This window comes from Xiphophorus couchianus, chromosome 18, assembly GCF_001444195.1.
Source record: "Xiphophorus couchianus chromosome 18, X_couchianus-1.0, whole genome shotgun sequence".
NCBI classification, from domain to species: Eukaryota; Metazoa; Chordata; class Actinopteri; order Cyprinodontiformes; family Poeciliidae; genus Xiphophorus; species Xiphophorus couchianus.
The window spans coordinates 22,751,928-22,779,542 of NC_040245.1; the positions used below are offsets into that span (position 1 = coordinate 22,751,928).

The 27,615-nt window shown below is 40.0% G+C and overlaps 1 protein-coding gene across 1 annotated transcript; it reads right to left on the reverse strand.

Moving 5' to 3' along the window:
• Positions 1-225: 225 nt before the first annotated feature.
• ttc9b (tetratricopeptide repeat domain 9B) lies at positions 226-27,388 on the reverse strand. Its single transcript, XM_028045801.1, has 3 exons — positions 26,481-27,388; positions 4,907-5,089; positions 226-4,532 (listed from the first exon to the last, which is right to left on the reverse strand). The coding sequence occupies exons 1-3, from the start codon at positions 26,980-26,982 to the stop codon at positions 4,438-4,440; spliced, it is 780 nt and encodes a 259-aa protein (XP_027901602.1). The 5' UTR covers positions 26,983-27,388; the 3' UTR covers positions 226-4,437.
• Positions 27,389-27,615: the final 227 nt, after the last annotated feature.

The following is a 27,615-nucleotide window of genomic DNA, read 5'->3' on the forward strand; positions in this document are numbered from 1 at the left end:
CAAAAAAACCTTGGAGATAGTCTAAAGACTGAGCTGACGATCATGAAAAGTTGACCTGATTAAAATGTTTGCGCCGTTCCTTTAAATGTCACTTTTCTGGTGAAGAATGTTTCACGTTGAAATTCTTTTCATTTCTAGAGATTCAAATGAAGAGAATCAGCAAATGCTCCACCCCTTCAGCAACAACAACAACAACAACAACAACAACAACAACAAGAACTGCTATTTGTTTTGAACTTTATTCATAATCCTCATGTATCAGTTACTGGTGCATTCCTGCCCTTGCAGTTCGGTAAATCCTGTGATGGAGGCCTCTCAGGTGTTTGAATGGTGAATGAAAAGTGGCCTCTCGGGAGTGAGAGGAGCAGTCTGAGCCCCGTCCTGCCCGGCTTTTTGTCCGTCCTGTTCAAACAAACGGGCTGAAGGCGTGAGGCGCACCGGTTCTCCATCTCTGTGTCACTGCAGAGCCGCCGATCGCTCTGCACTCTCTCGGCGCCGTTGTAGTTTCCCCTCGACGGGACGAGAAATACCAACAAATACAGACACAGTCACGATGCAGCTCTGAGGAGGAGCTATAGTAAATTTCTCTTTTCTATCTCTTCTCTGTAGATAAAGGAATTCAGTAAAGTAAAGCTTTTCACAACCATAAAACTTTCCATTTTTGTTACTTTTTTTTTGTACATTTGTATTACATATTCACAAAAAAACTACTTTGACATTTGACAAACATTTACCTTGAGTGACACCAAAAGTAAAAAGAGCATAAAAAATTTAAATAAACAAAATAAAAATACATGAATAAATAACATAGCCATTTATTTAGTCTATTTTTTTTCTCCGTTGTGCTTTTTGTTTGTTTTCAAAGCCACACTGACAAAGAGATGAGGAGTCTCTGTTTGCACACGCAGCTCGTTGTTGGATTAGGCTTTAATCGCCATTAACAGCCTCAGAGTCAGCGCGGTCAGTAATCAACAAACCTGCTCAGTGTGCAGCTAGTTAACCTTTCACTTACACGACGAGCTAAGACGACTTCAGCACGGCCAGACAAAAACAAGACGATGAGCCGGAGCCGTGGAGAGACGAGCATGAGGGGGACACCGATCCCCGAGGGACCCTGCGGGAGAGAAGACTCGGCTCCGGCAGCCATGGAGACCGAGCCTCTTGCTGCTGATTTATCTCCTCTGGGAGGCAGAAGACATAAACACACGGCAGAGAGCGCGCAGGAGCAGAACGGTTTCTGCATCTCGTATCTTAATCCTAACACAATGTTTGGATGTTGCAGCTGAAGCTGACAGGTCACTGCAAAAGTATCAAACCTGCTCACGTTGTGTCAAAAGCACAAACCTGATGATATGTAATTAAGGTTTTATGTGATAGACCAACACAAAGTGTCGCATAATTGTGAGATGAAAGGAGAATGATACAAGGTTTTCAACAGTTTTACAAATAAAAATGTAACGAGAGCTGCAAGCAGTCATTAGCGGGTTCCAAGCCCTTCTCAGCAAATCTCCCCCTCGCTCTGTCCTTCACATCCTGCCAGCCTGGCTTCACTGTGATCTGAAAAGTATGGTGGAGATTCGTTTTGAGGGTGCATTCATACCAGCCCTGTTTAGTCTGCTTTAATCAAACTCTAGGTCGCTTGTCTAGAATAGTCCCGTTTGTTTGGGGGAGGTGTGGTGAATGTGCAATCAAACTCTGGTCAGCCTACAAACATAGGTCTCGGTTCAGTTGAAGTGAACTCTGGAGCAGTTCGAATACATATGTGGAGACCGATCCAAAAGCAGGAAGTGGACTATAACGCAGGGTATTCTGGGTGAATACAACAAAAACAAACACGAGAGTCTAGCATTAGGGGGGGAAATGGCTTGTGGTCTTTTGGCTAACAGAAAAGAGAAATCCTACGTTAGCGGCTCCTTGAAGGGCATTAATTGAACAAACAGCATCATGAAGATCAAGGAGCTCTGTTAACAAGTCACGCTCTCCACAAATCGGATCTTTATAGAACATCAGGAAGAAAGCCGTTAGTGAAAGAAAACTTTAAGAAGTCCTGATGCTGCTTCAGAACTATACTCTAGTTTGTGTCGGACTATCACAGAAAATACACTGAACTCTGTGGTTGCAATGCAACAAAATATGCATAATTACAAGAGGTATGAATACTTTTGCAAGGCTGTGTGCAATACTATTATTATGTTATCATGTTAAAGTTTACGGCATTAAAGCAGCTGTTTTTTTCTTATGGTTGAAAGCGAATTCCAGCTGTCAGACTCCTTAAAGAGGACATTTCCTCGACAGTGAGATGCCATAGCCACAGATTTGTTTTGTGAACATAGTCATGTATCCCCATCATGTAGTCATAAATGATACATTTAATTTGAATCTTGCTGCATCTTCTGTAAAGGGCTGCAACTGCTTAACTCGAGCCGACGATGGCCTACTTCTCCTTCCCCCGGAGCCTCCATGTATCACGCCGGTCTCCTCAACTCATGGCATCGTCTCTCCAGAGTGCCACTGACACACTTACTGTAGGTCCTTCTCTAACTCGTACCAGGCCAATAAATTAAACTGGGAGGGCAACTCCTTCCCAGCATCTGATTTAATCCTTTAACTCTGAGTTTCAGAGCAATAATCTTCGGCCTTTGTAAATTAACACAAGCTCTGTCCAGAGATATTTCATACCTCTTTTACTGTTGTGATCGCAGTCACTACCCTCTCAGTTCAGAGAAGAGCTAAGCAGATTGCATGAGCAAGCATTTTAGTGGCAGCATGCCATCATGACAGAACGCAATAGGGCCAATAAATTCCCCGTCAAAAAACTCCTGAAATAACCCTCAGGAGCCACGCTTTGCATGCGGAGCGTGGTCTTGCACAAAAGGAATGAGGAAAACTGGGTTCCACCGTCTCAGAGAGGAGAGGAATTCAGGTCATGCTTCCACATATAATCAATCGAACCCTTCGCCAGAACCGTGGAGGACGATTTAAACCTGCAGAAAAGCTATCAGAGAAAAAACAAGAGATTTGCGATATCAATGATTATGCTTCATGAGCCACAACAGAAGCAAGCGGCAGAGTTTTGACAACCAGTAATAGATACGCACTAACTTATACTGTCAGTAGTTTCTGATGCTAATGTTGCATGCCCTCACAGCCGTGTTTGTCTATCAGCACAAAGTAAACTGAAAGCAGGAGGAATCTCAAATGGCTCTCTGCTTTGACAGCAGAGTGCCTCAGCGCTGTGGACCGATGTGCGTGTGTGAGATTGTTTTTCCTGCACTAACGCTGCCCAGAGTCTCCTCAGTGTCTCAGCAACCTGCGGGAAGGTTCGGCGTTAGCGGGAAAAGGTCGGGCCGTTTGGAAAAGCGAGTCCAATGAGCCGACCCAGGTTTGATGGATCTCCTGACCTTATTGGCTATTTTCCGTTGTGACATCATTAATGGAGAACTGGGAGAAAGAGGAAGGGCCCGCACGATCTCGCCAACATGAAAGCCACATCACGCGATTCGGGACAGGCTTCAGACGACAGATTCAAGACTTTACTGCACTATTTCTTCTTCTCACCACAACAGCGTACCAGGCAACACTCAGAACCGCTTGAGAATTTTGCCTCTGTGCTGCAAACAAACATTTCACATACGACTGACTGTGACGGCAAACTAAAAACCCTAATTAAGGAATTACAAACACTTGAATTAGCCCTTGAATTGAAAGAACAGTCTAGAAAGAGAGATGCATGGCAGAGAGGTTGGGCAGAGAAATGACAGATCAGGAACAGAAGCAGCTTCTTGTCTCCTGCTGCTCTGAAGTGGGCCCTGTTCCGTCATGGTGTGCAATCAAAATGGGCTGCGGTCTTGATATGTCTCACACACCCAACTGACCATCATGCTTCACGCTGTCTCCCTGCCCACATGCACACAGATCCCTGCCCTCCTGCCAGTGTGGTCCAGCTTCCCGAGCCCATAAACTCTCCCCGAGAATTTGGGGTTGTGGAGAAACAAGGCAAAGAGAAAAAAGAGAGAAGAGCAAGAAAGCAGGAAGTAAAAGCATGTTCTGCTCTTTAAACGTGTACTAAACCAACCAAATGTTCATGGTTCATATGCAGGTCTATGAAGCTCCTTTTTCACTCCGGCACAAGGACGGTTTCTATGAGTATATTACAGTTTTGTCTTTCTTTTGTTTTCTGTTGATTTTCTTCATGTTAGGCTGCTGATTGTGTCTAGGGAGAGAAACCAAAGTCCCTGAGGGAGGAACCGAGAGGAGAGAAGAGGAGAAAGTAGCAGACACTTGTTGATATGTGCCCCGTTTGTGTGTCACCAGCTGGGTGGTTGGGTCTGTTCTGTCTGTGCTGCTATCAGGAGTCGGAGGAGGAGGAGAGAGGAAGGGTCAGTAGGATTGCCAAAAGGGTTAAAGGGAACAGGAGGGCCAGGAAGTTGGAAAGGATTAGCCCTGGGTCTCCTTGCCGCTTTCCCGTTCTCGCTGTCCACTCTTGCTCATCTTCATCTCTGTCAGCTGGATGTATCTAAGCACGTTGGTGTCTGAAACGGACAGAAAACATGATGCATGAGAGCAAGAATATCAGCTTTAGTTTCTAAATGCAGGCTGTTTTTCCCCAATGCAGTTAACTCTATCCGTCTGTCAAGAGGCCAATAACAGAAAACACACATTTTATTGTTTGAATTATATCAGATCTCTCCTTATTTCACATCAAACCCTCTTGTTGATGAAAATATTTTGAAGGAATGTCTAACAGAGGTAGGAATGATAGGAACGATCCGAATCCTAAACATCAAATCCGAAAACCTTCGATAAATATTTTGATTGTTCAAAAACATTTTATTTGTATTTTACTCTGCATTTATTCTTGATTATGCGGCCATAAATCAGTCTGTTTAGCTTAATTCAGACTCACCTGCAGGTTCGCGGTTCTTAGCATCACGCAGGTAGCGTAACGCACATTCATAATCCCCCAGGTGATAGAAGGCAATGCCGGCCCGGTACATGGCTTTGAAGTGGTCCCTCTGGTGGCTCAGCACCTTCAGACAGTACTCCTTCACTCTCTCGTAGTTTACCAGGTCAGATTGTAACAGGCAGGCTGCAGGAACAGCACAGGACAGGAAAAAAAACTCACTCAAACAATTTTTTTGGAGCAATTAAACGAGTTCCTCCCAGCCTGCACAGCTGTACCGCAGTTTCACAGGTACACTTCTCCTCTTCAGTTCATCCTCTGGGTGGCGGTGACTATAAATAGTGAGCTCCGGTGTCTTAGAGAGCATGGAAAAGATAAAAGAATCATGCAAGCAATTTGAGCCCCCGGGCAGGAGCGTGGTGTCTCTTTTATTTATTGCTTTTACTGAACTTGTCATGCAGAATAGAGAAGAGGAGTAAAACTGCAGCTACAAGACGATGCAGACAGCGATGAGGCTTTTTGTCTAATGTCACAGTGTCAAGAGTCTGGCACCAGAAAATAAAAAAGAGAAGAAGAAGAGGACGGGCTCAGTGAATTATGACATAACATCTGTGTTTTACTGTAGTCATCAATCCTACAAATCAAACTAGCAATTCTCAGCAGTTCTCAGATCAGCTCTGGCCAGAGTAACTTTATTATGAAAGAGACACGAGGAAAGTCAAACACAGCTTTTAGTCCATCAGAGCTCTTAAACGCTGCTGATGGCTCAGATATCCTCCGCTGGTCACAACCACACAAGCTTTTACTTCCAGCAGCTTCCCTCCAAAGCTCCCTCTGTCTCTGCCAATTAATCTGATGAGACATAAAAACAACAAAATCCCACTTGTACTTCCTCCATTTTCACTGTAGTGTCCCCCTACAGCAGTCCCACCAATCTTCCCCGTTTCCTCTGACCGTGTCCTTGACATGTCTGTTAAAATCATGAGTCAGGAAGCTCAGAGGCAGGGTGAGTCAGGAGTAAGAGGCGGTGTGTGGGAGGTGGAGGTGTGTGTGGGAGGGTGGGGTTAAAGCAGGGGAGAGGAGGTGACACCTGTGGAGGCGACAAGGTGAAGGGGAGGAGAGTAGCACAACCCACCACCCTCCTTTTGAAACAGTTTGTGGATTCTTTTTAATGAAATGAAGGAAACTTTTGTAGTATTGAAACCCCTTAACTTTTTCCACATTTTATGTAGTTTAAAACTGCAAACCTCAGTGAGATTTTATGTGACAGAGCCGTAAAGCATAATTAAAGTGAAAATGATACGTTGGTGTGAGTGTTTTTCATTAAATAAATTCTGAAAAGTTAGGTTTGGATTTAGGCCGCAGTTGCTACCACTGTTGTCTTGCAGCAAGGAGGTCTTAGATTTAGGGGGAAATTTATCAAAATTGCATGACCAGAGAGACTGAAAAAATTCCCACTTGTCTTTATAAAACCTGGGTTTAGGTCTGGACTTTGACATAGACATTCTACCACATTGATATGCGTTGATGTGAGTAATTTCATTGCAGCTCTGACTGTATGTGTGGGTCATTATCCTGCTGAAAGGTGAACCATTTTAGCAGCTTGAACCAGGTTTTCTATCAGGCTGAAGAAAAGCATCCACACAGCATGCCCATGAAAGTGGTTATCATCAGTAGACTTCCTCCAGTTTCATTTTGACATTGACTTTAGTTGGAACTGGACAAAATGGGTGAAAACACAACTAAAGTCTAACTATGAAGGACCGAAAAGATAAGAAACCTTTAAAAAGAAAATCCAAAAACGTTGGACTCATTGGAGACCAAATTTTTAAAAAAAAAGAATAATTTCAGACTTTTTCACAGTACTGTGGTACATATGAGGCAGTTGTTATTTTCAAACAAATAGCCGCATACATAAATCCACACACACACACAAACACACACGCACACACACCGCTTTAATAATAACCGGAACATAAAGAAAACCTGACACTTCTTATTTCCAGGGAGGCTGATGACTCAGCCTGGAGCAGAGCAGGAAGGTCAAAGCTGTTTTCCCTCTTTAGCGAACATAAAGCCTGCTCACATTTACTACAGAGGGACTCACCTCACACGCCCTCTACCTGTCCTGGACACCTCCTCACACACTCTACTCCTCTGTTTGTTTTTACCACCACCCAGCAATCACAAGGCGGCTCCTCGCTGCACTCCCATCCATCATCTTCCTCCACCAGAGACGGGGAGCTGAGCTTTCAGAGGATTCAGTTACAGCCCATAATGGTTTAATGGCTGACTTAGAGGTTTCACTCACACTGACACACCGATATACAACCAACACACACCTACAGCGCATACAAGCAGTGACAAGTGATACAAACGCACAATGAAACCGTGAAAACATCCACCTGTGCCAGCGTGGTTCGGCTAATATATGCACTCAACAACAAAATCTGAACAAAAGCAGATGACTTCAGGATGGCTGAAGAGATCGGAGGCAGTACAAACAAACACAAGCCACAGATTGCACGACTGATGACTGGCTGGCCGCACCCAGTTGGCCCATTAGGCAGATGGATGGAATGCCAGAGGAAATGTAGAGTGTGGCGGGATGCATTAAGGATATGATAATGATGGGATCATCGGACCAGGCCTGGCAGGGACACAGGCCCAATAAACATAGCAGAGCGATTTCACAAGAGCCATAATGTCTCTGTCACTGGAAAAGACATGACTGTGTCTGCTATTGTATGAGATGTGTGGCAGCAGGTGAAGCAGCCGGGATAACAACTTCTTTTCGCAAAGAGAAAAAGGTTGGGATGTGTTTAATTTCATTTTCAATTCAGTGCAAATTCACAACACGTCGTCTCAAGGCATCTTACAAAAAAGTCAATCCAATCACGCACAGATTACACTTATTCCTAGTTAACAAACAATGCATGAAGTTAAGCTTATCATTCAAATTTAAAAAGTTTCTATCTAAGGAAACCCAGCAGATTGCATTGAAACACTGACTTGCCTCATTTACTCCTCCTGAACAAATAGCGATAGGAGACAATTGCTTTGTTGACTAACAGCAATCCCTCATACTGAGCATGCATGTGGCGACAGTGGAGAGGAAAAACCTGCCAGATCATCCATTTGCCAGGACCGACATAGAGAGAAAGATGGGAAATAATTGACCTCCTTTGTGGTTTTTAATAAACGTTTTACTGACAAAAAGCTCTGGAGAAACAAAAAACGAACTCATTTCACCTGGAAGAGAATTACCACATTCTAAGCGTTAATTATGATTAATGGACTAAACTTATTACGATTCTACACATGGGGAGCAATGAAATACAGCAAAAGGCAAAAGATTCACCAACTGGGGTGAATCCAACATATGGGAGAGCAAGTGATTGTTGATTCAATTTCCGAAGAAAAAGAATTGAGAGAAAGCGATGTTAACGTCTGTGTGTCCTTTAAACTCTTCTAGTCAGGCTGAAGGTGATGGATTCGAGGAGGGGAAATATGTAGGAGCAAAACATTTGAAATTTGGGGTAAAAAATGTTTCAGCATAAATAAGAAATGCAAAAGAAAAATGCTTAAAAGTGAAAGTGTCTGTGAAAAGACTGTGTCTTCAAGACGCCATGCATTAGTTTCTTTTAGGATAAAAAGATAAACAAGAAGCAAGTAGAGTTGAAGGAGTTCAGGAGCCCCACTGGCTGCCTGAAGCATGAATCAACGTCAAAGACTGTTTGAAATAACAGATAAACAGAACAAAAAAACCCATACTGAAGACAAGCAATACAAAGGATGGAGGGCAGAGACAACAAAATCCAGAAACAGCAGACTTTTCATCTCTTCTGTTTCTGCTCCCCAGCTCGAAATGTTTCCATCCTGATTATTTTCCATTCCCTGCATCTCGTCATGTACTTCCTGTGGACCCGCGTCCTTCCCTCGGCCTCGCCTCACCTCCATCATAACAGCAGGCCTGACATCACACTCAGTCTAATTTGAAGCCACTGGTGGCCCTGGTGATTAGTCTGCTGTCCATCACCTTGTAATTAGTACTGCTGGAAGATAATAGGAGGAGGAGAGCCCCATCACTCTCTCTGGCACTTACAGCTCTTCTCTGTTTACTTCAGAGCAAAGTTCACCTCCAACCTTTATCCTGCATCGTGGCCTCTATCCTTTATAAATGCCACACTGCTAAAACAGATTTAGTTAAAGAGTCAAACGAAGCGCGAATCATTGTGAAACTGCCTCGCACACGTGCAGCTGACGTCACAGTTCGTCTTTCTCTAAGAATAGCTCCACCCAAAGCGGTTTTTGCTAATGTCTTTAGCTGTTATTGAGATGGATAGGGGTCACAGTTCACAACTCTCCTCAGCTCTGACAAAGCTTTTACCAGCAGCACTGTCATCCATCATTGTAGCAGCCTTCCTTTCCTTTTTCACCTTCTGTTGAGCCAGATTCAATTCAATTCGATTCGAATTGAATCAATTCGATTGGATTCAATTTGAAATAGTTTATTGGTCCCAGAGAGAATTGCTGTAGATGCTGACACTGTATCTGTCATGGCCGCTCAAGAAATCGTTGGCTTGCTGATAAAATCTATTAAGAATATGAACTGCTGCTACATCAAATATATTTGCAGAGTTTACCCACAGTGCATCACCAGTCCTAGGAGATTAGAAAAATAGAGCAGTCAGATTATTCTGTAGGACATGTATGGCAAATAGGGAGGCATTTAAATGAGCAAAGCTACTAAACTTAGCTGCTTTCAACATTTTTGTAAAACTCTCGTTAAATGTCCGGCAGTCCTCCAGTGAGAGGGCCGATCCTGAACTAGCAGACATGATTTTTTCTTGTTCAGCTGCTTTATTAGACATTCTGGTTCTGAAGCTCTCGGAAATGTCCAGATGTAGATTGGTCTCATGTTTTCAGCTAACCATCCTGTTGCATTGTTCCACTCTCCTAAAATAGTTGCTCAGGATTGATGCTCACCTACTTAAATATTTATACGCCAGAGGAAGCTATTGGTCTAGACGACATCATCGAGATAAAATATTTTAATATTCAATGCTTCCTATTTTAGGTTTTGGTTATATGTTCCTGTCTGTGCTTTGGATTCTATGTTCATTTTTTTATGGTCTGGAGATAAAATGTAAGGCAGCTCATGCAGTTCCATTAGGATTATTTTGGCTGCTATAGACCTTTATCAAAGTGGTCAAAAAAGAATCAAAAAAGATCATCATTATTCTTGTTGCATGAGTAAAAACAGACTTCCTAATGGCAGATAAATGGAGTTACATATAGCATAAGAGATATTGACCATATTTGAACTCCCTAACACTGATATAATTTTATTGCAGCCGTTATCTGACTGGTGATGTCATCTGTGTAAACTCTGCAGACTTTTGTTTCGCTATCAGCAGATCAGACGTTTCTGCCTGTTGCTGTTTTCAAACCCAAAGGATCCAGAAAGAGAATTTGCAACAGAAATCACAGTGATTGGCTAATATCGTTAAAATGTTCAACCCTTTTTGGCTTTATTAATTTCTTGCACAACTGATGCAGCATGGAGTAGCTCTGTAGCCAGATTTTGTTCATATATGTTAATTTGAGGCATTGCATGTTTGGACAATTATTCTTTCTGGTGTTTTTGTGCCATGCAGCTGGAATGATTTTTGCTCTGACTTATTTACTTTTTGACAATTGCTGTCTCGTGTAACTGTGGCAACAATGTATCGTTTTTAACAGGTAGAAATAGCTGATTAGCATCTAAAAAAGTCAAATAATACCAAAACTACGACGCCAAAACCCAGAGAATTTGAAAAGAATTATCATCCCTTTCTGCATCCATGCTGAAAAAGATCAAAGAGCGGAGCGAGAAGGAGGATGTTCAAACCATCTCTTCCACTGATCATGATGGGAAAGGATTAAAAGGGGGTAAATATTAAAAAAATTAAATGTAATAATATTAATAGACAAAAAAAAGTTAGACATTATGTTCAAGGCATTTGAAATGTTGCTACAACTAAGGTCGGCATGCTAGTCTGCAGCACCCAGACAGCACTGACAGCATGCATGTTGTAAGATTATCTTGACTGCTTTAGAAACAGAAAAGAGGCTTCCTGTTGTGCGTAAAAATGACAATAAAGAGGAATGTAAAAGAAACTGAATAAGGCATTTTTCTAAAAACGAACTAGGGGAAACTAAGGTTTGTTGCCTTCATCACAAGCCAAAATGTGTTGGTTTGCAAATAAAGTTGTTTTCTGCTTTGAGTGTTGCTGGAGCTTTCACCTCACCAGACCTCAGACTTTCTTTGCACACTGTGGGAGTTGGTGAAATTGTGCCAGAAACTTTTAGGTATCAAAGTTACTCTTTGCTAAAAAAAAAAAAAAAAACATTTTTAAAAGGTGTAAATGCAACATCAGGTAACTTTTTAAACCCTCAGCCTTAAGTTTTAGCCTCTCATTTTTGTACTAATCAGTGCCACTGTCTGTTGTGACGGAAAACAACTTTAATCTTCAGAAGCACAACATTGCTGGCTGTGAGCAATTATAGCGGTTTTATAATCGGATTAAGCACTCATTAAAATGGACTGTTTAGTCATGTATGAACATTCAGCATCTATTTGCAGATAACACAGGTGGCCAGGAGGGGAAATGCTTGCTCATGCTCGTCCACACTGAGCAGAAGGGGTGAAAGCAGGCTATACAGGGGTGCCATTGCTGAGCTTGCAGTCAGAATCCAAAGAAATATTTTAATTCAAGTGTGCCTCCACTGACAATAAATCCAGGTACAAGCTGATAAAGGTGACCTAGTGGGTTGGAAGTAATTGACTTTACTCACAGTTTATTCTAGAATAGTCTAAGACATGAGAAAATGGTGGAAATGGTGGCAAAGGAGCAGGGATAAATGTGCGGAAGATGTTCTCTCTTTTTGAATATACAAAAGAGACTGTCTGTGAATTTCAGTTTTGGGAAGGGCTTCTCTATCTTTAAGGGAAGAAAAAGTAAAAGAAGAATTTAAAAATCCCTATGTGTCTGGAACTTCTGAAATACAATCCAGTTTCAGTCTACTACAGATCAGATAATGTCCTTATCCTGAAGAAACCATTGTTTTATGTTGGCAAACAACTGTGTTGGCTCCCTGCCTATATGCCTCAGAGTCGTTTCTAAGAATGGAGGAAAGCTCATTTAAATGAAGAAAATGCTTCCTGTATAAATATTTGTGAATATAGTTTATTGTAGCTTCATAGAAATCACACACTGACAAGTATCATGTATGGTTTCTAAATGAAATCTACATGTTTTGAGATTTCTAATTGTCATATATTTTAAAAAAACAACAACAACAACAAAAAGAGCAATGAGACTGAGATAGTAACAGAACAGTTCATCCTTCGGTTTCTGTATGACTATAATTAAAATCTCCAACCGATAGTGTTAAAAAACTCACTGTAGAAATTACAGTAGCTTACTGGCAGCAGTGTTGCCAGCCAGCTACTGTAATTTTTACAGTAATAAAATTACAGTAACCTTACTGTAATTTTATTACAGTTTTATACAATTTTCTTACTGCAGATTTAATACAGTTTTACTCTAATTTTATTAGTCTTACTGTAATTTTATTACAATACTGAACTTTGCGGTCCAATCACATCCTATTTACTTTCCATACACATTTCAGATCACAGTAAAGAGCTGTACTTTCAAAACCCAGCCACCTTACTGTACTTTTATGATGTAGATTTTTACAGTCGTTTGTTACAGTGTACTTAAAAAGTAAAAATGTTTAATCCATGGTTAAGCAACCAGTTTAAGTTATTGATGGGATAAACCTCTCATCACTAAAATGTATGAAGAACTGGCTCACTGAATGGTGGACCTGTGCAGAAACAAAACATCATCATGTATAATGTGAGACAATAATACATTATACATATATAATAGAATAAAAATTCATTTTAAAAAATTCATTTGTTAATTTTTTTAGGAGCACGAGTAAGAAAAAAAAGCATGATGGTAACAGCTGGATCTTACATCTATCCCACCATCTCCATGTTTAACAGATGCAGCATAATTTTAGATGTGAAACTCTCTGGCAGAAAAACAGTGCCCACTCACATCTGGTAACTGCGCTGTTTTTAAGTTGAACTGTGGACTTTTCATCTGAAGCACCTCTGATTCATAACAAACTCAAGATTTTAAAAATATTTATTTTCTTTTGTGGCGTACAAGTTGGAATATTACACCTAAAAGGCTTCACTGTGCAACAGACACAGGTCGCAACAAATTGCTGCTTCTTCCCTGATAGGATCCATTTCTTTATTGTTAATGTATCAGGTCACAGTTTTAAAAAAATTAATATGTTGACAAAAAAAATTACATAACAGGAAGAAGATTACCATGAAGTCAAACATAAAAAAACATTCTCACATCCATGGCCCCCTTATTAATCTTTTTCAACATTTACACATGAAGGAGGAACACAAATAACTGGCTTAGGCTTTATAAAGCAGAATCAACAGTAGCACTGATTACTACAACTCATCTAATTTATTATCATTATAACTTTTAGCACTATAATCACAAAATGAAACAAATTCCATCTGGATTTTATCTAGTAGAGAAATACAAAGTAGTGCATATTTGTGTAGTGGACAGAAAAGGACACTTCTACTTCTTTTACTAATGTCATATGAAGAGGGTTAACCTGTGTTTAGCTCCATCAATCTTCTCAAAATGAACCGGTTTCATCTGACCAGAGCACCTCACTTCACATCTTTGCTGTACCTGGCTTGTGACAAACTGCAAACGGGATTCGTTACGTCTTTCTTTTTGACCACAATGGTCAAAATCAAACTGGGCAATCCCTTTCCACAGAGGAAAACGGCGGATCTGAAAACCAGGCCAAACGCATCATTTACACATCTCTGCCATCTCAGACTGCATGCAACAAGGGCGAGTTTTTAATGTCAAGCCCCAGCAGAGCAGGCTTTAAAGCATTCAAGGTCAGACCAGAGCAGAGTGAGAAGAGCAAGCAAACAACCCAACAACCATGGCTTGTTATCACCAGGGAACCCTGCTGGAAAAATATAAGCAGCCCGTTGGTTCAGCCGGGGTTTTAGATGTGTGCAAATAGCTGGAGCAAATTCTCATTACCGATGGCTTATGAAGGATGGATATTTTCCTCAGTCTCACTCCGAGGATGTCAGGGAAAGGGTAAATGTCTCAGTTCTCCCTAAGCTGATGTCAGGACTTTCAGCTAGGGACTAAAAAAAGTTTTGACAGACACTTTCACTTTATACATAATTTCACACAACTGTCACACTATGCCAAATAGAAATTCGCAATCCAAGAACGTTGGGGACACAGAACCTATCACAGCCACAGGAAAGGTTTTCAAATTAAATTCTTGAGGAGTCGTAATATTGGGATGGCTGGAATTTTTCCAATTACAGAGTTTGTGGTTTATTCAATGTATTTCAGGAGTTTCACTGAAAAGAGTGAAAGAAAAACAGTTCTTAATGTTTAATGGTAATTGGGAAAACAGAAGCATTAAAAGTAAAATATCGACCTGCAAGCTGGTACCTCACATATTTTCCATCAAGCCTCCAGCTGTGTGTTGAAAACGTTTATTTTATTGGTCTGATGTAATATTTTAATCTCAAATTCATCCATCCATCTGTCTGTCCGTCCATTGATAAGTTCATTAGAATAATGACTGAAATTCAGTGTCTTGATGGTCTTACTGTAACAGTATGAAGGTGTACTTGTCAAAATGGATTGTTTTAATATTAATTTTTGGTGTTTTAATGTTAGATTTTGATGGTATTGAGTTGACTTCTAACTTGTCTTAAGTCTGCCAGTAACTCATTGTGATCTTCAATACTTTTCACTGCCTCTGATCATAGTGTACACGATATAAACAGGTTTGAGTGTTGAAGTTTATTGACTCTGAAAGCTTCAACATTTCTTCTCATTTCAGAGAAACAGTGCAGTTTCTTCTTCATTTTCAGTGTTTTTTCTTCTCTGCAGTAGAGACAGGAAGCCTGTAGCTCCTGCTGTATAGACTAGACAAGCTGTGCACATAACATTTTATCTTCAGTCTAGTTCCAGTTAGTCTATATTTGTATCTAAAATTCTGATCACTATCTGGGGACCTCTGGTCTAATTGATATCACGCCAACAAGACTCCAACCTCTTCTTCATCTCAGTTTTTAATCACCTACTCTGTTCTAGCTTGTCTTCTAGACAAACAACTAAATCTTTTTTTACCCCCATGACAGCAGTGATCTGGGCTTGTCAGAGTGATATAAATTAGTTTGGATCTTTATTGGATCTTTCAGAGTAATAAATACTGACAAAAAGCAGCTTTGGAAAACTCATTTTTCACTGCTTAGAGGTCATAGAGGCAGGCTGACTGTTTCTAATTTATGAGTGCTGTCCAGTTTGTCACTGCCTCCATTCTCTTCCCAGCTCTCTTAATCTCTCTGTCTTCCAGCTCTGAGGTAACTCAGTAGAGGGAGAGCCATCTGCAGCTCTGGCACTCAACATTCTCACTCTCTGCTCTGGCCATCCCTCCAATGGCAAAAATACACGAACAGGGAAACCTCATGCCATCCCACTAGCTAACCCAGCCTCATGACAGCTCCATTCTTTCTCCTCCTGCTGAAGACGTCCTCCTACTCCCAGCTGCTCAGACAACTCACATCTCTCCCCATCTTAACCCCTCGATCTTGCAGTTCTCCTCTTCATCTGCTCCCTCTAAAGTCTCTTTTGGTCTCTAACTTCAGCACTCCACCACATCCCCTGGTGATTGAGTTGGCAGGAGATGACAAGGAGGCGCTTTCTAGTCTGTCTTTCGTAAGCAGGCGTTGAATATTTTCCTAGCAGCGCGTCAGAGTGGATGGGTAAAAATCTCTCCGTCTCTGGAATTACACATCAATGAGATTATTCGAAGGCACCCCCCGCGTCCTTCACCGGTCTTTGAGACGGATAAGTTGAACAACCATTATTAGGCTTCTTTCCATGGATCTTCCTAAGCTGGTTACACAAACTTTGAGATATTCTTTATTAAAAAAATATTTGCTAATTTGAGCAGCTGTATCTTTCTGGAGCTGTTGTCAGGCACATATGCAGGGTTTGAAAGCTCATTCTACAGACTTTAAAAACAAAATGTCTAAAATTTTAGGGCTAATTTCCAAACTAAGGCAAAGCTATAGACCTACGGTAAGTTTAAGCAATAAGCTTTGCTTGCTGAACTTGATGTAATTTGTTAATGCCATTACCTTTTGATGTAGACATTGGTTAAAAAAAAAATCCCCATACACTAGCTCAGAGTATCATTTAGGTTTTGTACCCTAGAGGTGACACTAGCATACATGCTTATATGATTCCTTCTTCACATTTTTTGTAATGAAGGAAAGAAATCAAGTTTTGCTCTGGCTACCAAAAACATGTTCAGTGACTTAAATCTGTATTATCTTGTCTACATTTATTAATCAACCCACTAGTTTTATCTTAATCTTAGGAAATTAAATCTGGGCATGGATTACAAGTGCTCACATGTAAAACCAAAATAATATTATTCTGACATTTCTTTTCTTTTTTAAGCTTAACTCATTTAGTTTATTTTTGAGCTCCCTCACCTTAACATGCAAGTTTGAAATTGCTGGATCATGATCATAGATAGGGAGCGACGTTGAGCTGCATGACTGGAACAAGAAGGTGACTGGTGTGTTATGAAACAAAAAGTTTTGCACGTCGCATCCTGCTGAATCTCTCCCAGAGCTTTGACTTATGACTCATGCACAGATTGAGGCAGTCAGGAGGAACAAAGGCAGAGATCTGTGAGCAGTAGTTAATGAAAAAATCATGATGATCGTTTTTAGAAGGATCACAGCAATGTGCTCCCTGTTTCATTCGCTGTATATTTTCTGAGGTACATTTGACTCAGTCACAGCTTTTGTAATCTGTAAAACTGTTTGAAGCCAGTTGAAGGATGCATGGACGGTGATCTATTAACAAGTTGCTCTACAGAGTGATAGATATCTTCACCAGGCTTTTGTTCCAATACAGTGAGTGAGAATGATTATATAGTGCTGGAGATTGTCATCACAAAACAAACCTCAGGTAGGAACGCAGTGCACACACACTCACTTGTAAGGTGAATTTCTGAGTTTGTGAGTTGTGCACTACTTCCAGTAGTGCACAAAAATGTGAAAAATAGCAACGTGGTGATGAGGAAAGTCTCTTGCTGGAGGAAAGTGCATAGGTTGTGTAGAGCAAGCAAGTAATACACATATGGAAAAGTGACTCTCAAAGTGATCCAGTGGCTCCATAGTGCTGTGAGAGACATTTTGCTGACTTTTCAGGTTTTCTTTTAGGTAAGGGTCACTTTAAGTCAATACTTAAAGTATTGACTTAAGTATTGACTGACTGATCTATTTGTATTCTTTTATACTGATAACAATAGACTTTCCCATACATGAGCATGCCTCTATCACCTTGTAAGAGAAAATAAACATCAAGTGTGCACAGAGTTTTGGGTCAACATATTTTGTTGTCCCAAAAATCTTTTTTATTTTATTTCTTACAATGAACTTTTGTCAAAAACTTTTGGACATGACAGTGCAATCATATTTCAATCAGAAATAACTTCCTACATGAATCCTGCATGACTATAACACATGGCATTACGTCCACCATTACGACAATAACCCCCCCAAAAAAAAGAAAAAAGAAAAACGTGATTAAAAATGAATAAACAATTTTAATTGTATATTTATTTAATTTAATTGTGTAATGAAACAAAAGGGCAACAACAGTGAACAACAACTATCTCATCAACAACACTGATTAATTGTTGTTGATAAGAGACAACTGCCAAGTTTGAAAGCATTTATAACTTTTGTAACCCATATCATTTGGCAATAATCTGGCACTTTTTATGCCATCTTTGTTTTGAAACCTCAGCTCAGATGAAGCCAAACAATGACTGTAGTCAAACATGACTCAGGTACGCACACATTCAAGTACTGCTGCAGGCTTTAAGCAGGGGACTACTGCACCCACAGTAATTTGAAGGGGGAAAAAAGTTATTTCTAAAGCTTAAAAAATACAATAAGTCAAATATGTAAGCACAAAAAAATTATGACTACAGATTATTATAGTACTTGCCATTGCTTAGGTAAATTAGTTGCACCATTAGAAATGTAGAAAATTATGAATCAGTATGCATTTATTTCATGCTTAAGAAATAAATGATGCAGATACTGAAACTCTTTGAATTGCTTATTAAACTCTTATAAATTTGTCTCCTTTATGAGTGAATATCTAGAGTCTGTATACTTATTTCTATGATCTGATGACTGTGCAAAATGAACTAATTCTCACTCTTAGTTGCTTGTATAGTTATTACAACCAGCTAACAAATATGATATAATTGAACAGAAATGAGAACTTTTTTTACCATAAAGATTAAAACACCATTTCTAATGTCTTTAGGAAATAGGTTGATCCATTTCTCCACTAGAGTTCAGCAAATTTAAAACGTTTAATCCAAGTTTTCTATGAATATATTTTCCTCTAATTGGCATGCTTTAAAACCGGAAACTCTTTACTGAATTGACGTCAGTAAAATGTCTTTAATGGGTAAATGGCCTTCAGATGTTTTACTATCGAGGTGAGGCTGACTTTAACTACTTTAAATTAAATCACATTTTTTATTATCCTGAGCATAATATCCAAAGAGAAAACTGAATTTTCCCTTTAAGGCAACTGAGTCGATACATCTGTTCTCTTCCTTTGAATGCCAGACACACACAGAGGCAACAAGAAGATTATGTCCTCCCCATGACTACAACAAGGACAGTGGAAAAACAGGCACAGACATGAACAGATATACAGTGTTTCAACAAATTAGCAGAGTCAGCAATGGGTTTGGTAAGAATGGCAGAACAAACCGTGCTGGGCGCAACTCTGTTTCCCTCTAACGGTGCACACAAACACGATGCATGTTTTCTGCACCCCTGAGCCAGCTGCTGTTCATCCAGCGGCCAGGGAAGGCAGAGACAAACAAACACAAACATGCTTGCATGAACACAAGTACTTGCACTCACTCACAACTGCTGACATGCATTCTCTCTTGCACGTGTGACTGGTTGTGGTTTGCTTGTTGGCCTTCTGTCATACGTCAGGGCCAAAGACAGCGAGCCAATCAGTTGGCACCTCCTCCCTCCTGACCACCTAGAGCAGCATCTACCCAGCAGAACTCTGGGAAACCAGGCACAACCTTGCAACCAAAGCCCAGTGTTTAAATTATAATGTGTGAGAGTTGTAACTAGTTTTTAAAAATATCTTAAACATAAAAATATATATTGTAAAGGTTATTGTTGTTTTCTCTAAAAATCCTTAACAATTTTGTTATTTACTATTAGTGACTCTGTTTATACAACCCACACAATTTTATGACAGTTTGTAAAACTTTTAGTTCAATCCATGAAACCAACTCGTTATGTCTTGACCTCTTCTCTAACATCTGTCTTGCTTTATTGTTTTTAAGTTGTGCATATAAAAGAAAAAGAAATACAGATGCAGTATTTGTTGAAACAGGAGAAACACATTTATTTAATGCATAAAATATTTTTCATTCTTCTGTCTTTTGTGATAAAGTCATCATAAACCTAACAACTACTTCTGGAGAGAAAGTGCTACAAACCATTTTTAACCTGTATTGGTGTGTATGATTTAAATAAAAGTTATATGAAAGCTAAATAAAAGTTGCATTTGTTGTTTCATGTTAATCAAACTAAGAGTGCTATTGATGCTGCCAAATATATTTCTTCAGAGTTGTTGAGCTTTCTCACATAACAGAAACTACTGAAACACATTATGAGCCTTGCTGACATAGTTGCAACCACCATGCCTGATAGTACACCTTCCTACTCAGGTTAACAATATCCGAGGGTATTTTCCAACATCCTAAAATAGCTCCAAATAAATGCACTGTTTCCTCCTGAGACCAAAACCGCATTTCTCTGCTGATTTATGGAATTAATTAACCTATTTTAAAGGGCACCTGTTTCATTTATTTATAGGTCTTTCCCTTTATTATGAGGCTAAAGTAGCTTTAGAGTATTTAAGAAAATGTTTGTTTTATTATGCAACTCTCAAATTCAGCTTTCTCTGAAACAGAAGACATAAGGCCACATTTAGGACTGCCTGAACATTTAATCATTTTAAAGATTGTAGAACACTGTCAAAAAGCAGCAACTTAGATGTTGTTTCTCTGGCTATACTTCATATTTTATGCACCCTCTAAACTACATACATTTTAAAGCACAAATGCAGCAACTAAAATAGTTTTATGCTACCATGTTGCTATATGTAGCGACCTTGTATTGAAAAAGTTGTCTGCATAGTGTCCTCTGTTTTATTCATTAGTCAAGAGCAGAAAACCTCATCTTATGGCATGATTTAAAAGAAAGTGGACAAACTATTAGCAAGACACCTGTTGTTGATTGAGTGGGGGTGGGCTTCTACACAAAGTTATGTAGTTTGGGCAACGTTGTGTGGGTGATTTGTTGGTGCTTAAGATCTGATACCTCTGCTGTCAATTTATCAACAACATACAATACCTGGTCATGACGGGAAAAGTACTGGTGTTAAGTACCTCTGTTATATTCATTGCAGCTGTCCCTGCACATCTTGGCCTGCTTCTCTAGAGATGGATGCAGTTAACTGTTACAATCTCCCGCTGCTGCTAGCAAACATGTTGAACTCAGCTTCTAGTTGGTTTTGCTTGTGCTAAAAGTGCTGATCTTCCTCCTCTTAACAATGCTGCATAATTTGCAACCTAGTTGATAAAGGTTCATCCATCCATCCATCCATCTTCTTCCGCTTATCCGAGGTCGGGTCGCGGGGGTAGCAGCTTCAGAAGGGAGGCCCAGACTTCCCTCTCCCTGGCCACTTCTTCCAGCTCTTCCGGGGGAATCCCGAGGCGTTCCCAGGCCAGCCGAGAGACATAGTCCCTCCAGCGTGTCCTGGGTCTTCCCCGGGGCCTCCTCCCGCAGACAGGTCCTAGGTGAGGGACCAGACAAAGCGCAGCCCGAAGACCCTAATGACGAAGGAAAACTTTGGACTTGGTGTTCCCTTGCCCGGACGCGGGTCACCGGGGCCCCACTCTGGAGCCAGGCCTGGAGGGGGGGCACGATGGCGAGCGTCTGGTGGCCGGGCTTTTACCCATGGAGCCCGGCCGGGCTCAGCCCGAAGAGGAAACATGGGCCCCCCCTCCCATGGGCCCACCACCCGTGGGAGGGGCCAAAGGGGTCGGGTGCACTGTGTGATGGGTGGCGGCCAAGGAAGGGGACCCTGGCGGTCCGATCCTCGGTAGCAGAAACTGGTTGATAAAGGTTGTTATTGTCAAAAGGTACTTTTAATCTGACAAACATTGGAACCCATATTCTAATTTATTGAATATGCCTGTATAGAGAGAGGTGTTATCTAATGCAGAGAAGATGTTGCTTTTCTCACACTGATATCAGGTCCTGTAGTATCAGAACACTTATGAATATGATTATGAGTACATACACGTGTTAACAGACAAATACTATCTAGACACTAATATCTGACTGATATTAATGCACCCTCACTGTGAGGGAAAGTTAACTTGTGCAGGGACACAAGAACATGAAAAATACATGCTGGCTAAAATTTTATTATTTTGATATTATTATTATTATTATTATTATATTACTCTAGACTTTTTATGTGTTTTTGTCCTTGCTCTATAGTCCTTTTGCACTTTATTATGGTAGCATGCCATGCAAGATGCTTATTATCAAACAATCTACAGCAGACAGAGTAAAAACAATCTAGCAAAGGATTTTTATTTGATCTACATTGTGAGTTTTCCAGTTGAATTATCTTTGGAAAATACCTTGTTTTTATATATATAGAAAACAGCATTTTATTTCTTGATTTTTACCACTTACTATTATTTATTTAGGTTATAATTTATCTTTGACACATTTTACTGATCCAGCTAAAGAAATAAGAGTCTAAATATTCAATTTAATTTTTAAATATGTTGTTCACTGAGGTGTTGAGTTTATAGACACCACACTGCTTTATCCCTTACGTTTAGGAGCTTTTCATGCTTTAATCATTTAAAGTCAAGTTGCTTAACAAACAAATAAACAAGCAAAAGTACATTCCACTGAAAACACTTAAATACAAGACAAAGGATGAGTGAAAATGGAGCTAAAGATCATAAGAAACACAAAGAGTAATTTCAAAAGCTTATAAGATAGTCTGGCTTCCTGGAATTGAAATGTAAAGTAGTGATGACTCGTGTGTTTTGCACAGTGCCATACAGCTCTGCTCATTTATAGATTCTGCGAGGGCAGAGAAACGTTCGGCTGATGTTCTTCTTCCATTATTGTCCATTTGCACACCCAGACTTGAGTCAGCAGAGAACAAAAGGCATGAGCAATAACAACCCAATAAAAAGGGAACAATCATAGTGATGGTTGCCATGGTAAACATGCAGCAGTATAAGGTGCTAGCTGTCCACTCGTTTGCCTCATCACTTCATTTTCCCACTATTCTCTACTCCTCTTCTCAGCGCATCTTTCCTCCTAGGTCATGCTAAATGATGTCAGTTCTTTCAGTCTACAATTTCCCCCCTGCCACTCCTTGGACTTACTCTCATATTTTTTCCCTTGTTCCTCTTTCCCTCCCTCCCCTCTCTTTTTTCCTCTCCAAGCCTTTCACACCACAGCGGCCTCCCTACAGGCACCAGACAGGCCCTGAATGCAGCATCGGGGAAGCGACCTTCAGTGCATCGTGGGAAACTGACAGGACAGACCCTAGCACAGAAACACCACACAACCTCTCCACTCTCAGTTTAGTTTATACAGTCCTAAAAACACTGTAAAACATCTGCTGAAATGCACACAACTAAGCACTATTGTCCTCACTTCGTTCTGGACTTGTACATCTAATCAGACCTACTGGTCAAGAGGCAGATGGCGCTGCCAAAGCCTGGCAGCAGTTTGGCAACATGTTTACTCAATGCTTCTTCTTTGTGATATTTTTTTATGTTGCTCAGAAAAACACCACAAAACTCAGAGTATATTGAGGCTAAAATACAATCAGTAACATTAGAAGATATAGTTTTTGGATGTCCAGTTTAAACTATATACAAACATATGTTTGATTTATGAACGTACCACAAAGAAAAGGTTTGGATAAAATGTAAAATGACAGACAGCAAAAACAAGTGAAATGGCTGACAAAAAAACAACAAAAAAAAACTGTCATGTTTTTTGTTTGTTTTTCCCCATTTGTCTTGTATAAATGAATGAAACATTTGTTTAAAAAATGTAAAAGATTCACTTTTGAAAAAATGAGAAATTTGGGAACAGTATACAGTATATATATTCATCTGAGTGAAGTATTTTTATTGGATTCTGACAAAGTTTCTACAGTGACATTGCCAGTTCTTTTTATTTGTATTTCTATTATTTTTGCAATTAACATTCAACACTACTTGTTTTATGGTTAACTGTTAAGCCAAAAATAAATTCAACTTGCTGTGTAACATCATATTTTATGCTAAAGTACTTTATATTATTTACTACACGAGGAGCATTTGGGGATAACATCTGCAATTTAAACATTTTTATGTAATATATTTCAATGTTTAAAAGAATAAAAACAAAAGAAATATCAGACAATATCATTTCCTTCTGTTTGCAATGCTTCATTTCAAGATTTTAAAGTTAGTGAACAAAACCCCTTCCAAACTTACACACATAAAGGAGCGAAAAAACAACAAACAAAAAAGGAGATGCAGTAAGACAATACTTGGCACTGATGACCGTACATCTATAAATTTTGAATAATATTTTATGTAGAGTTCAATAAAGGCTTTGGTATAATAGTATCCACAAAGGTCAGGTATGGTTGCGCAAATTTGAACAAAAATGTTATAGCTGTTTCTGAGAGTCTAGGTGACCTTACAAGTGGGAGAAAACTCATGGAGATCCATTTAAAAATCAGGAAGTTGGACTTCCACGTAATGGCTGTATATTTAGTGCACAGTAAATAGTGAATTCCACCTAAAATAGAGTCTATGAATACATCTTAGTAGTTGTTTACAAAGTTATAAGTGGTTTGTCCTCCTAACCTACAGCTAACTTTGGATAAAAAAGCACAAAGGAATAACATTGGTTGTTTTTTCAACGTATTTCCAAAATGTTTAGGCATTTCAGCAACAACTTATTCAATTAAAGCTTAGCCTTATATTATGACTCTGTCAATATAACTTCTAAACTTTAGGTATTTGCACCAATATGTGTGTAGTCAGTTAGTGTGTTGTACACTCGGGTTCAAGGTCTCTTGGGGCTGCAAGGCAAGAAGGTGGCAAATGTTGCTTATTATTCAGACAATAGTTAATGGTTACCTATTATGACAAATATTATCAAAAAAGCAGACTGTTATGTAATTAAGGCAACAAATATTTATACTTTAATGTACAGTTCAGACTAGATATTTACACACATTGTACAACAAAACATATAACCGTTTTCTTACTGACATTAAATCATACTAACTTTTTCTTATTTGAGGTCACTTAGGATTAGTACTTCCTTTTGTTAAATTTTTGTTTCTTTTGTATAAATTCAGAGGTCTACATTCAGTAAATATACCACTTTAGAAAACCCCTGTTGATAATATCATGGCTGGTAAGGTTCTGACTGTGTTTATTTGAGACAATTAAGTTTAGGGCAAACCTGTGGTTGTTTTTGAAGCACACCTCACACATTCATCTTCTTCTCGTGAATAATTTGTCTAAAGGTGCCACGTTCATCTGTTTACCTTCCTGCTTATACAACTGTGCACAACTAGACCGCACAGAAATCTCTAGCCATCATAATGTTAAGAAAGGAGACGGGTTCTGTGTTGTAGAAATTTTGCTGCAGGATGTGTGTTTAAGCCCCAAAACAAAAAAGAAAAAAATTCTGTGAAAATGTTTGTTAAAAGTGGTTAGAACGTGTCAATGTAGGCTGAGAGAAGGAAGCCATTACTCTGAAAACTACACAAAAAGCCAAATTGCAGTTTGTAAACACTCAGGGACAAAAATGTACATTGTAGAGACATAACCTGTGGTCTAATTAGACTGAAAATTAGAGGGACGGCTGCATTTTGCAAAATTCAGCTCTGGAAAACCACTGCACTGAATGCCATTGAAAACCTCATGGTTATTCCACCAAATATTGATATCTAAAGTCTTCCTGAGTTAAAACATTGGTATTATTGTTTATAAATGAATATGAACTTGTTTTCTTTGCATTATTTGAGGTCTGAAAGCACTGCATCTTTTTTATTATTTTGATTCTTTCTCATTTTCTACTAATAAATACTAAAGTTTTGCTTGGAATTTATGTTATCATGTTATCAGTAGTTCATAAAATAAAAGAATGACGTTAATTTCACTCAAACATATACCTATCAAGAGTAAAATCAGAGAAACTGATAATTATGCAGCAGCCTCTTTATTTTTTCCAGAGCTGTATAAAGTTTCATAAGGGAACAACATTACATGGAAATACTGAAACAGCATTTCAAGCATATTATCAAGCACTTTAAGCATATCACTGAATTATCTAAAAGTAATATAAGGGTAACGTTTATTCAGTTTTTGAGTCACAAGGCCCATGATCTCCATCCAAAATGGGAGGACAGAAATGAAAAGGCGTGTGAGAGTGAGGCAGCCTAAAAATTTTACTTATTTACACTATTTCTGTCAGGAGGAATGGGCCAGAATTACCAGAAAATAATTGTGCAAATCTCTTGGTAAGGATACACAAAACGTTTGACCCAAGCCTTAAAGTTTAAAAGGCAATTCTACCAAATGTTGAAAACATCTAGGGAACTTTTGATTTTCAGAAAAGTTCTTTTTCGCATTATTTTGTTATTTAGCTTAGCAAATTTTTTTCCCCTTAGTTATCCTAACCAAAAAAAACAGGGAAAGTTTGACTTGATTCAGTACCAGGCAGTAAGGAAAAAAAAGTTTACACAATGTATATAAATATATGTTTTCAACTGTACAATAAGAAAAAGCCACATATATTTTCTAACCCTGCATGGTTTTCCTTTAACCTACAGAACTGTGTGTTACAGGACAGTAAGCCCTGAAGTTGTATCAACTTGTTGCTTTGAAAAACACTGATTATCCATTACAACAAAAATGAGCTCTAATCAAATGATAAACTGTACATGTGGTAAACAATTATATTATTCGTTGGCACATAAACCGAATTTATTCTGATAATTATTGGATGAAAATTGATTTGATTGGAAAATCGCTGCGCTGGTTGGTAAGTCTGATATCTTATGTTAAATCAGTACACTTTGTTCGCTCCTGGATACAACAGGCTATCATCCACCTCTGCGCTCACACTGTTATTGCACAAGAGAAAGAAAGTCTGTAAAAATAACTCAGCCTACTATGATGAACCCAGTGAACCGGAGCGAACAACCGTGCCAGCAGTTCCGGGCCGACCATCGCTCACCTGTCAGGCTGTCGTAGCACTCGATCTCGGTGCTCTCCACGGCTCTCCGCTGCTCCTCGGTCAGCTTGGCCGCGGCTTGGCTCAGCAGGTTGACCTCGGAGCCCGTCGTCCCGTCCACAACATGAACCCCTTTCAGCTGGAGCAGCGCACGGTGGTACTTGCCTATCGCCTCCCGGAATTTCTTCTCCTTGTAGCAGCGGTGGCCCTCCGCTTTGAAGTCGATGGCTTTCTGAATCTTCAGCTCCATCTCCATTTCGGCCGAGCCGGCTCGATACCCGCCGTCTCCTCCTCCTCCTCCACCACCGCCACCTCCACCACCGCCGCCACCGCCGCCTCCTCCTCCGGCGGCCGCTGCCAGGCTACGACCGCCAGTCTCCGGGTAGCTCTTCAGGCTTTTTATCTGGTGTTGTTTGGCTTCCATGTCTCTCAGTGAACGCAGCTGGAGCGGGCCATTGTGCTCGGTGTGTTTCGTCGGGGAGTACTGGAGCAGCGTGCTGTGCATAAAGGATGCGGTATCGGCGGGGCAGGCAGGCAGGCAGGCAGGCGGCACCGAACTGACTGGAAGCGTCGATAAAATACGAAAGAAACGAAAGAAAAAGAGGCTAAAGGCGCGTCTGAAGACCGTCACTTGCGCTTCAAATAATAAATGCGTTAAAAGGGCGAAAAAGAGCAAAAAGAAGCAGGAGGAAGCGTCCCGAAATTAGCAACCGTTCCAACCGTCGAAAACAGAATTCCCCTTTCCGGTCTCGCGGAAGGAAGGATGCTCTTGTGGATGGCACGCGCAGCTTCAGCACCACAGACAGCGCGCACACGAAACCCCTCACACCGCACAGGATGATGGGAGAGAAAAAGTCGTGAGGCGTTGCTGCGGTAGAGATTTTACGTAAAATGGAAAAAAAAAGAAGCTACGCAAACATTTATTATCAGTAACTATTTTTTAATTAATAAAATTAATATAATTAAATGATCCGGATTTTACTTTTATACATATAGTCAACGAGAAGCGCCTGTGATGGCTTCAGCTGATAAGGTTTTCAGAGATGGAGAAGCAGCAGGAGGGCGCATGCGAAGGAAAGAAGAGAAAGACAGCGACCTCAACTGGACATAGAGTAAAATACACATATTTATGGGTTGT

Coding starts and splice junctions, on each gene's coding strand:
- ttc9b (XM_028045801.1), bottom strand. CDS start 26,982: ATGCACAGCACGCTGCTCCAGTACTCCCCGACGAAACACACCGAGCAC. Junction 5,090..26,480: donor GTGCTACGACAGCCTGACAG/GTGAGCGATGGT, acceptor CTGTTCCTGCAG/CCTGCCTGTTACAATCTGAC. Junction 4,533..4,906: donor TAAGAACCGCGAACCTGCAG/GTGAGTCTGAAT, acceptor TGTCCGTTTCAG/ACACCAACGTGCTTAGATAC.